Source organism: Paramisgurnus dabryanus, chromosome 20, assembly GCF_030506205.2.
Source record: "Paramisgurnus dabryanus chromosome 20, PD_genome_1.1, whole genome shotgun sequence".
Classification (NCBI taxonomy): domain Eukaryota; kingdom Metazoa; phylum Chordata; class Actinopteri; order Cypriniformes; family Cobitidae; genus Paramisgurnus; species Paramisgurnus dabryanus.
Window position 1 is genome coordinate 33,013,969 of NC_133356.1, and position 12,312 is coordinate 33,026,280.

Here is a 12,312-nt window from a genome sequence, read left to right on the forward strand (position 1 = left end):
AACAAGCTCGTCCATTTATCTTGGCACACTTTTGGCCGGACCAATGTGGCGGCGCTTTTGACGTATCGCAGCAACGGAGCAAAAGCCCTTAATGCCTCATCTAGGTCTATTTATTATGTCTATAAAAAGCGATACACCTAGAAATACCATACAATATTTGTTAGCCTGATTGAACTAATGATGAACACTTTCATATCTTATATTAATTTTAGTTAATATAACGTCAACATTTATTAAAGTATTTTTTTAAAAAGACTAAGAATCATCCCACCACCGTTTTCGTAGGATAAGAAGTAGAGTGGTCTGACGCTTTAGTGCTTGAGATTCAAACAAAACCCCGCCTCAGCAAACTCTTTGATAAAGATTCACACCCCGTCATCGCAAGCGAGTGTGATTGGACCAGGCTCAACATTGCTGTGAAAAGTATTAAGATACACGTGACTATGGCCTCAATATGCAGCTTTATCCGCAAACTAATGGACATTTTTTTGACAACATGAGGCAGTTTAATGGACACTGAGTTAAAGGCTTTCAGTAAAGAGTTCAAAAAGAAAAAGTTTTATTTTCACCATTCGCAGCTGACCAATTACAAACTAGAATCAGTCCATCAAGTCCCGCCCATTATTGGATTTATTATGGTTTGCATTTCTGTCAGAATGGATTCTGCTTTTGCAGAAAACATCAGTCCGACTCTTTTTAATGAATAACTCGTTATGGTTTGTTAGGGAGATCTTTTATTTCCGTGATGACATCGTGGATTGAATCATTACAGTTCAAATCGGAAGATTGTCGGTGACAGGCATCGGCCAGAAGTGAATTCAGCCCAATATTTATTTGAATGCTGAGAGCAGCAGCTCAGGACCGCTCCACCGATGGGTTGGGTAAAGATGGATGTCAAGCGGACTGTATTGTTCTGTTTTCTGTGTTTTTTAATCTCGGTTAACGGGAGCAGGAGGAGACACACGCGCTGTCCCGCATCATGTACCTGCAGTAAAGATAACGCCTTATGTGCCAATACTGAATCAATACCGAAGAGCTTTCCACAAGATGTTATCTCACTGTGAGCTTAATCATAATAATATTATATTATATTATATTATATATATATATATATATATATATATATATATATATATATATATATATATATATATATATATATATATATATATATATATGCCGCTTTCATTCTGTATTTATGTTTCTGTCTGTCTTTCTTTTCAGATCATTTGTGAAGTCTGGTTTTAATGAAGTCCCTAAAGAGAGTTTTATCAACACACCAGCTCTTCATCTTCTGTAAGACACATGAACATCACCAGACACACAAACAGACAGAGAGACTGACAGACACACAAACAGAGAGACTCACAGACACACAAACAGACAGAGAGACTCGCAGACACACAAACAGATAGACTCACAGACACACAAAACAGAGAGAAACTCAAACACACAAAGAGACTGACAGACAGAGACTTTCAAGTTTTAAATCACCTTTAAATCTACCTTACCAGGTCAAAAAAGTGAAAAGACATTAAATAAAATTACAATAAATATAATAACACATATACACAAAAACCTTACATATAAACATATACACAAAATATTACACATAAGCATGCACATATGAAAATAACATTCATATCTATCTTTGAAACACACAGACTGACAGTGTTGTACATGTGATATATGCAGTGTTGTGTGTAACGCGTTACAAAGTAACGCGTTACAGTAACGTAACTACTTTTTTGAGAAAAAAGTAGTGTAACGCGTTACTACTGAAAATTTGGTAACGTAACGTAGTTCATTTTCCAATTCAGCGCAACGTTACTTTTGGTTAGATTTGACAGCGACACTGCCATCTGCGCTTGTGCAATAGTCACAACGTCCACACACGACAGAGGCTCGTATCAGTCTGCAAAGAAATCATGGCAAGCAAGAAGCAGCTTACCCTAACTTTTGAGGGATGGAGGCATCTTAATTTTAATCAATGTTTTATCAACCAATTTCCTGATTTTAATAAATAAGAAATAAATTAAAGAAAACGATTCAGCTTCATATTTATGTTTAAATGAAATATTTTTTTAAACATAAATATAAAACTAAATCGTTTTCTTTTATTTATTTCTTATTTATTAAATTCAAGCAATTGGTTGATAAAACATTGATTGAAATTAAGATACAATTAATACAAAACGAAATTCACTTTAGAGAAAGGTTTCTACGAAAACAAACTTAATAAAGTGGTCAAAATCATGTCTACCCACTCCGTTTGAAGTGAATTTCGTTTTGTATTAATTGTGTCTTAGCATAGTATCTCAGAAGATCGTGCTTGTTAAATAGCTCTGTGGCTATACTGCACTGAAGCGGCAGTTTAAAATATAAACCCAGAATTCAGCGAACGTCAAGAACAAGAAAACGGACACAACAATCAGACAGAGACGCGGAATTTACACAATGTTACACAGACCATGTTTAAATTTCAATGTTTCTGCACAGAAATACCAACTTGTTCACTTTGTTTGGTATTAATAAGCTGCGCATTGGAGTGCTGGCCGCGGTGCTGAAGACGCGCTCGGACGGAGTACTGGTGGCAGCACAGATATTTACGTGCAACCTATTGGAAACTATTATTCGTTACTATATAATTATTATTCGTTATTTTACTTTATTACTTCCACTTAAGAAGAGTTCTGCACTTTTTATTTCAATATTTCTCTTTATATAAATACTATTTTGTACTTAAATCTATAATTTCATTATTTTACTAACCCAACTAACTCATCTGGGCTTTCCGATAGGTTGCACGTAACTATAGCTTTCTTCCCCTTGAGAAGAGTTCTGCACTTTTAAACTTAAAAAATATATCTCTTTACAAAAAAAACTTTTTTTCTTCTATTTAAAAGCTGTAATTTCGTTATTTTACTAACCCAACTAATGACTCCTCCACTTTCCAATAGATTGCACGTAGATATCTGTGTATATGTGCCATCACGCGTCTTCAGCACCGCGGGGAGCAGCCAGCACTCCAATGTGCAGCTTATTAATACCAGACAAAGTTGGTATTTCTGTCCAGAAACATTGAAATTTATACATGGTCCGTGTAACGTAATTTAAATCCCGCGTCTTGGCCTTATTGTTTTTTTCTTGTTCTTGACGTTCGCTGAATTCTGGGTTTATTTTTTAAACTGCAGCTCCAGTGCAGCGTCTTGGCTTTATTGTTTTTTTTTTGTTCTTGACGTTCGCTGAATTCTGGGTATATATTTTAAACTGCCGCTCCAGTGCAGTATAGCCACAAAGCTATTTAACAATGAGCACAATCTCCCGAGACACTACAACATGCTACTAATAATTCATTCATAAGAGCTGTTTTCTTGTACACAATTAAATATTTTAAGTTAAATGTACAGTGTTAAAACATGTAAAAAAGACAAGATTTTAACAATGTCAAGATCAAATGCCTGAGTAACAGGGTATTGTGTGTATGTACTATGTGTTCGTGTGTTTGTGTGTGTTTCCAAAATATTTTCCAAATACAGGCAACATAAAAGTAACGTAAAAGTAACGAGTAACGTAAAAAGTTACTTCCCAAAGCCGGTAACTAAGTAAAGTAATGAATTACTTTTTTAAAAAGTAACGAGTAACGAGCAAACACTACTTTTTTAAAGTAACTTCCCCAACACTGGATATATGTCATATAAATTTTACATTTAAAGAATAATTTCCTTAAATTCGATTAAATGTTGTAGTATGTATTTCTGTTAAGCTCTGTTGAGATGTAAATTGAGAAAATCACTGTATAAATCAAATTGGATCAAACTTACTTAAAAATAATAAGGCTAAATTAAACTTAAATAATTCTTCTTTTTCTTCTAGTCTTTTCACAGCAAACACATTCGAATCTGTAAATGAAGATGCGTTTCATGGACTTCCTCATTTGGAATATCTGTAAGTGTTTATTGTCAATATGGCAATGATTTTATGATAGAAAACCAGCTTATTAGATAAGTCATCTTCAATTAAATGACTTGCTGATATATCAAGTTGAATGTTTTTTGTTTTTCCTTTAGATTCATTGAAAACAACCAAATTAAGTCCATATCACCTTTTGCCTTCAGAGGGCTCAAATCTTTAGTTCACTTGTGAGTATTTCAGGAGAATACAATACTGTCAACAAACATTAGGCTGTATTCATGTAAAATTGCAAGTGAAAGTTATCAAGCATTGCATCAAAAGGCCGTTTTCAAGCTAGATATTTGACGTCTTTAACTCGGTTTAGTACTTGTTATTAAATTATCCATGTGCTTAAATGCGCATGTGCAAGACTTTGGCTTAATATTAATTCTTCTCTCTGGTTTGTTATTATATTTTGCTCAATGATTGAACATTTCTTCATGAAAGGTTTGCTTGTTATGTGAATATACCAGGTGTAATGAAGTTGCTTTCAGTTTAGTTGTAAAGTGCCGTTATACTGTTTACATTTATGCATTTGGCAGACAAATGCATATCCAAAGCGACTTACAGTGCATTACAAGGTATACATTTTTTCAGTACGTCTGTTCCCTGGGTTCTTACCCATATACAGGGTTCCCACGGGTCCTTGAAATCCTTGAAAGTATGTGAATCTGGGGGAAAAAATTCAAGGCCCTGAGAAGTTTTTGAAAATATACATTATACATAGATACAGGTCATTTGAAGTGGTTGAATCTATTTTATGCAAGAAGTTTTCTGGAAACAAATCCATATTATTCCCTGTGTAGTGCAGGATAAGATCATAAAAATTCTAGACTTTTTAAGCACACGTGCTAAACTGTTCGCTTTAAATGCTTATATCTTCTGTATGCGAATGTTGATTCATACCAAAATGTTTTTTTGCATAGTTGTGTTTGACACATGAAAACGTCTCGGGTTACGTATGTAACTGTTGTATTAAGAAGGTAACAATGTATCTTAAAAGGTAACACGATGTAACCTTGCTCTCACGTGAAATGTGTCCCCACATTTAGTCCTTGAATTTGAGGGTATTGGACCTGGAAAGTCCTTGAAACTTTTGCGCTGCTAACCCAATGCTCTACCACTAAGCTATAGACGATTTCAGCAGTAACAACATAAACAGCTTTCGTGGAACAAACGTAACTTCCGGCACACTTCTGTAAAGAATCAATAACAATAGAGGCTTTTTAGATTAATTTATTTCTGATAAAAAGCTAAATAAACAACCATTAGCTAACCTAAAGTGTATCAGAAACTAGACTGAGCTAACGTTAATGTTTAAAATGTATACAAGTTAACCACAGATCGGCTGCCAAACCTCCCTTCACATACAGTAGCGCTGATCCATGATCGCTGTCTCCCGTCTCTTTTTACTGGCCTAATAAGGAAAGCAAAATATTCCGATTTCTTTTTCTTGTATAATACATTTAACATTATTGAAACCCACCTGAGGATCAAGAGGAATCAATTCTGCTTTATATTGCTGCTTATTTTTGACAAGAACAGCTGACTGGAAGAGACTATCTGAATGACATGTAAAGCAACAAACTGTATTCCCAACCACACAAAATGATAAGACGTACCTTGAGTGCACTGTAAGTAGATTTGGATAAATGGATCTCAGGTCAGATCTCATCTTTTTTAGCCAGCTGTTGCCATTCTTGTCAGTATGCATCAGACTAACAGATTTCAATATCATATTTTTTACCAAAGCAACTTTATTGCATTTAAGAAATCGAAGCACTGACGTTAGTGTTGCTGGCACAATGCTTTAGCAGTTAAGCTAAAGAACCTGGGAACACATGATTCATAAAAAACAATGTTATTTTTGTAACCAAGGGACCTTAAACTAAATGGTCATGTTTAATGAAATGTTGGTAAAAACTTGTGTATTTACCTTCTTTTTAAACATTTTTGCAGAAGCCTGGCTTACAATAATTTGGAGACGCTACCAAAAGATCTTTTCAAAGGATTGGAAGCTTTGACTAAAGTGTATGTATGTAAAACTGTCATTGATATATGAGCAGCTTAATGTTAAAAACACATCAAACTACTGTATGTGTCTGTCCAGGGATCTCAGAGGAAATCTCTTCAGCTGTGACTGTAAATTAAAGTGGTTTGTTGATTGGATGTATCTTACGAATGCAACTGTGGATCAGATCTACTGTAATGGCCCTGAAGCTTACCAGGGCAAGAAAATCAATGACCTTGTGTCACAGTCATTTGATTGTATAACAACAGGTCGGTTAATAATATTCATTTCGAACCACATTTTTGGCAAATGAAACAAAATCACAATGCTTAATAATTTTCTGCTTGTTTCTGCAGATTTTTCCTTGCTGAAGTCTCTTGAATTTCAGTCGATTTCAGTCGAAGCGTTTGCGTTTGGTGGTGACCAATATGTGGTATTCGCCCAGCCATTCATTGGCCAGTGCAGTTTTATGGAATGGGATCATGTCCAAATGGAGTTCAGAAACTTCGATAACATCACAAGTAAGCAAATTCGATAGTACTAGGCTACTGATGTACTGCAAAGGCAATGTAGACAATCCCAGAATGCACTGTGACAGATAATACTGTAAAGTATGTCCAATAAGTGAGAACAGTGATGTTAAGAAATACTGTAAGCAGCCAATACACATTCTGTATTGAAAAGTATTGATAAGTTCTCAGTATAAAAAAGGGATAATTTGAACCCAGCTTTTGTGTACACATTGCATGTTAATGTTTTGAACATATTGAACGAATTAATGAAACTAAACAAGTCTCCTGTGCATAGAACAAGTCTCTCTGTTGTCTGGCATGATGCTGTCCCATTGTCCAGTCTCATTCTGTTCGTTAAAGTAAACTTTTTTTTTAAATAGCATTTGCAGTCCTGCACAGTGTGTGACCTTACATAGTCAGATTAAATCAGATTTTGTCCAGTCATTGTTTAAATCAAACGTTAACGCTTTACAATAAGGTTGCATTTGATTTTTTGGGATCAAACTGTTTAATGCTGACCGCTTCACTAACACTAGCTAGCTATGTTTTGTTTGTTTGTTTATTTGGTAACACTTTACAATAAGGTTAAGGTTTGTTAACATCAGTAAATGCATTAACTAACATGAACTAACAATGAACAATACTTCTGCAGCATTTATTCATCTTAGTTCTTGTTAATTTCAGCATTTACTAATACATTTATAAATCAAAAGTTGTATCTGTTAACGTGAGTTAACTCACTCTGAACGTGAATAACTTTATTGAGATTAACAAAGATTAATAAATGATGAGAAACTATATTGCTCATTGTTACTTCATGTTAGCTAATGCATTTACTGATGTTAACAAACCTTAACCTAATTGTAAAGTGCTATCAAACAAATAAAACGTAGCTAGCTAGTGTTAGTGAAGCGGCCAGTGGTAAAACAGACTTCTTAACTTTAACTGAACCCTATTCACACAGCAGTTTGATCCCAGAATATTTCCGTAAACTTGTCAGAAAGCCTTCTGTGTGAACACAAATTTGTCCCATAAATGTTCTGGGGACCTATTAACATTGGCATAACATTCACGGAAAGCATTCTGTGTAAACACAAGACTAAAACAAGATGCTGGAGTAAAGACACGAGTGTCATTGCTAAAACAACCTACCGTTCAGCTCTTTGACAAAAGTGCAGATTAACATTCACAACAGCGCTGCAGCTGAGCTCATTCACTAGCATGACAGAACAGTCATGATCTTATTATGGAGTTTATTCAGACCGAAAACTCACATGCATTAAAACAATGCACGAGCCAGAGATATGATGCAAATATAACTCTCTCTATGCTTCCCAGCTGCACAACACACGCTTGCCCAATCAAGATGACTTTTGAGATCTTGGGGGCGGTTCAATGACTGTTGTCTGAATCATTGACACGCAGAATTTAGGTAGAGAATACACATTTTAATATGTGAATTTATTACATAATGTAATATATTTTATAGTATTATATTTAGCAAACTTCAGACGCTGCAGGAAAAATGTATCAAGTGCTGGACTTTAAATACATCACATGTCTTTACGGGATCTTTACGGCATCTGCGGAAATGAACTAACAGATTCCAGAAAAACATTAGCATTGCGAATGAACCAAAATCAAATGATTCCACATGCATTTTCCATGTATTTTTCGTAATCTCTGTTTAGATAGGGCTTTACAAAAATTTTTCTTAACTCTTAACTGGATTAATTTTAGTGTCGCTGCAACCTGAGCAGCCTCCTACTGGCTACAACCCCACTCTGTAATGCTGCGTTTACACCAGCCGCGTTTGAGACGTCAAAATCGTGTCTAGTTTGCCGCTTGAACAGTTAGAATGCATTCTCCCATATAGAGCAAAGTAGACGCGTGGAAAAAGCAAGCATTTGACGCGTATCAGAGGGAAATCCGCTTCTTGTGGGAGGGGCAAGTGCTATGCGGTTGTCTGTTTGCAAGATGGCTGATGTTGATTGTGCATTTATCAAGAGAGTTACCGGTTTGTATTTGGTCTATAGGGGGAAAATAAACGGCGCGGGTCGATAAACGTCACGTGACTCAAAAGTGAAATGTGTATTTACAACTTACTAGGTTGCCCAATGTCCTCACTGACACTCTTCCAAGCAAGGTCATTTTTATTCCTGTCTCTATAGAAATAAGAACTTGTCGTATAGCTCTGGGTGACTGCTCACGGACATTATCAAGCGTTCCTTCATGTTGAATGAGTGACTCCAGCGGGGCTGCCGCCACAGCAGCAAGCAGGTTCCTGATTGGTTAACACGGCGCGAAAATCCGTCAAAGTTTAAACTTTCCAACTTGGGCGTTAGCCGCAAATTTGTGTCAAACGCAAATTCACAAAAAGCACCATTTGTGCGCACCACGCCAGACGCTTAATTCGCGCAAACTATACGCGTGAATAAGGCGGAATTGTGTCTACCGCGTTGCGCTAAATGCCTCATTCGCTCCGCGAGACCTCCAGACACGCGTCAATGCGTCTTCACATTGACTTAACATTGAAATCACTTGCGCTTGACGCCTTTACCGCGGCTGGTGTAAACGCATCATAAGTTTTGTGTTCGGGTAGAAACACACAGGCCCGTCCATTGCCTGCCCATTTCTGCTTTCAACCCCTTCCAGCAGCTTAGTCAACAAATTCATGTGTCTTGCCCTGCCCACAAGAAGGCTGTACAATGACAGTATTTACAACACTGGTAACAGACAATTACACTTATCAACCACGTGTGGGAACCGTAAGCCAATGTAACATAGTGTTGCTTTATATTGACCAGAATGCCAATAGTAGATGGATAATTATGTATAAGTAAAATAATACCAATGTAGTTCCATTTACAACACAAGTTTTGTTTGAGCAAATGTTTTTTTTTCTGTTTAGGATTTCGATGATAATGTGATGACATTTTTGAATGATAATAATTCTGTACAAATGTCCTCCACAGGCACCTCCTCCGTTATCTGCAAACCTCTAATCATTGATAGTCAACTCTTCATTATCGTAGCCCAACTGTTTGGTGGTTCGCACATCTTCAAGAGAGATGTCGCGGCAAACAAATTCATCAAAATCCAAGACATAGACATTTTGAAAATCAGAAAGCCAAATGATGTGGAAATCTTCCACATTGACGGAGAGTCTTTCTTTATCATCGCCGATAGCTCTAAAGCCGGCTCGACAACGGTTTACAAATGGAATGGAAATGGCTTTTACTCTCATCAGTCCTTGCATCCTTGGCACAGGGACACGGATGTGGAGTATTTAGAGATCTCTGGGAAGCCTCATCTGATTTTGTCCAGCAGCTCTCAAAGGCCGGTCATTTACCAGTGGAACAAAAGCGGCAAGCAGTTCGAACGGCGTACTGACATTCCAGAGATGGAGGACGTGTACGCGGTGAAACATTTCACTGTGAAGAGTGAGCTGTACATATGTCTAACACGCTTCATTGGTGACTCTAAGGTGATGAGATGGGATGGCGGCATGTTCAGCGAGATCCAGACCATGGCCTCTCGTGGATCCATGGTCTTTCAGCCATTCTCCATAGCGAAGTGGCAGTACGCCATCCTGGGCAGCGATTACGCCTTCACTCGGGTCTATCGCTGGGATGGAAAGAAAAGCCAATTCATTCCCTTTCAAGAACTCAATATTCAAGCACCCAGGGCTTTTTCTCTGGTGTTTATTGACAGCAGGGAACTTCTTATTGGCTCTAGTTTTAAGGGGCAAACACGCATATATGAACATCTTATCCTTGACTTGAGTAGCTGATTGGGGGGCTGATGAGGATACTGATAACTCCTGTGATGAATATGTTCATAATTATAGTATCCCCTAAACAAATGAAAGAAACAAGAAATTCTATTTTACTTACAGAAAACAAAGCCTATGTTTGGCATTACGGTAATGACAATCAAGCATAGTTCAACCATTCAGTTCTTAATACTGCATGCACAGTATTTATTGCGAAAAATACATTTACATTATGGTGGTATTTGCTGCACTACTTAGGCTGATTTAAATGAAATGTATAACAAAACAATAAAAGACTACTGGATTGCATTAATGTCCATACAAATACAAATCTTGTATTACATCATAGCATGAAGACTCTTAATGAAGAAGACTTGCATGATGGTACTGTTTATTAGGTATCATTAGGTATTGAAGTTCTGTACATTTTTTTTAAAATCAAATTTCTTACTCTTTTATTTCTGTTGTATTTTTAACTTGTGACTACTGCAAATACTTTTATAAAATACATGCTAATCTGTTTATGAATCAGTTTTTTCTGCCCTGTTAGCTTATAAATTTATATGTGGCAGCTAGTAGATATTTGATATGCAGATGTTAAATACACAGACACTTTCTGACTTGTGTGTAGTGTTACTTTTGATTTTCAGAATTGCCTGTTAGTTTTTACATGTGTACAACACAACCATTTTTTTCAACAACAAAAATTAGTTTGAAGACAAAGAGATTGAATGTTGTTATGTTGGATAACGTTGTGCTTGCAGTTTCATGCCTACATTTTTGGCAACACTTTATTAGTGAAAACAGAACTAGAATTAAATAAAGACTTAATCATGTTAGTTGTTTTTGATTGTCAACTCAGTTTGTCAGCGAATGAACGCTAAGATTAGATTTTTTCTTCTTTTTGTAAGCTGTTTGGGAGGAGACAAGCAATTATTTAGAATCTTGTTCAATTATTTAGCATCTCTTACAGGGAAAGTTCACCCAAAATGAAAATTCTATAGGGAAAAATAGTCAGTCATCAGAACAAAGGTTTGTAAAAACATGATAGTGAGTAAATGTTTGACAACATTTTTGGGTGAACTATCCTTTTAAAAATACATTTATCATTAGGGATGTACCGAATGGGAAAATTCTTGGCTGAAGCTGAATAAAATGAAGAACTCAAAAAGATAATTCCTAACTATTTGCCGATTTTCTTACTATTGCACAAATTACAGTTTCAGAATGTCCTTTTTTATATATATTTATTTGACATTATTTAACAATAAAAAATAACATTCCAGCAGTCATTATAGTCTTTTACACCTGGTCACTTCTGTGATCAGATAGTTATCTGACTTATATGGGACCCTCATGGCACCTATGTGGGCAAAATAATTTCGTGCTTAAAATACATTTTTTATATTTAAACTCATTACATTTAAATAGTCACTTTTTTACAAAGAGCAAATAACATTACAGATAGGATCTGTAATACATTATTTTCTATTGTGACATTTCATTTTGAAAATGATAATGTTAATAATAATGTTCATTTATCAAATATTAATTTTATTTCATTTTGCACAGCTGAAAATGAGAGAAAATATATTAAAATGACACAAAGTTCATCAGCTTGTTAGTATGTTAATAAAGGAAACTTTCAAACATTCTGGAAGGAGTGGAATCAGGTGTTTCATAAAAGGAGACATCATTATAACCTGCTCACTGCTGCTACGACACATTATGCTTGACACATTAAAACCAGTAAAGTCCTACAGTGACAAACACGCTTATATTAAATGAGAAATAAAACGTTTATTAACAATAAGCTTTTTGTTGAGAGCCTTTTCTGTCAATCTGCTCAACATACTGTGCTATATTGTTCCAAGTTTCTTAAGGCAGAGTAATGTTTAGGTTATTTGCATTTTGTGCTGGAATAGAAACTGGATAAATATCCATTTAGTCAAGACTCATTTAAAATCTATAATAGAGCAGTGATATTCACCTATTAAATATAACATGAAATGTCATGCTGTGCTCTTTCACCACATCTGTTAAGATATTATTAGTTCATT

General features: G+C 35.8%; 1 protein-coding gene across 1 annotated transcript; it reads left to right on the forward strand.

The window, feature by feature from the left end:
• The first annotated feature begins 440 nt into the window (after window positions 1-440).
• On the forward strand, window positions 441-11,089 carry lgi1a (leucine-rich, glioma inactivated 1a). Its single transcript, XM_065249872.2, has 8 exons — window positions 441-1,060; window positions 1,225-1,296; window positions 3,877-3,948; window positions 4,071-4,142; window positions 5,914-5,985; window positions 6,065-6,234; window positions 6,322-6,486; window positions 9,453-11,089. The coding sequence occupies exons 1-8, from the start codon at window positions 873-875 to the stop codon at window positions 10,268-10,270; spliced, it is 1,629 nt and encodes a 542-aa protein (XP_065105944.1). The 5' UTR covers window positions 441-872; the 3' UTR covers window positions 10,271-11,089.
• Window positions 11,090-12,312: the final 1,223 nt, after the last annotated feature.

What these genes read in the sequence shown, in the direction of transcription:
- lgi1a (XM_065249872.2), top strand. Translation starts at nt 873, where the DNA reads ATGGGTTGGGTAAAGATGGATGTCAAGCGGACTGTATTGTTCTGTTTT. An exon ending in ACACCAGCTCTTCATCTTCT is followed by an intron (nt 1,297 to 3,876) that starts GTAAGACACATG and finishes TTTTTCTTCTAG; the next exon opens with TCTTTTCACAGCAAACACAT. An exon ending in CTTCCTCATTTGGAATATCT is followed by an intron (nt 3,949 to 4,070) that starts GTAAGTGTTTAT and finishes TTTTTCCTTTAG; the next exon opens with ATTCATTGAAAACAACCAAA.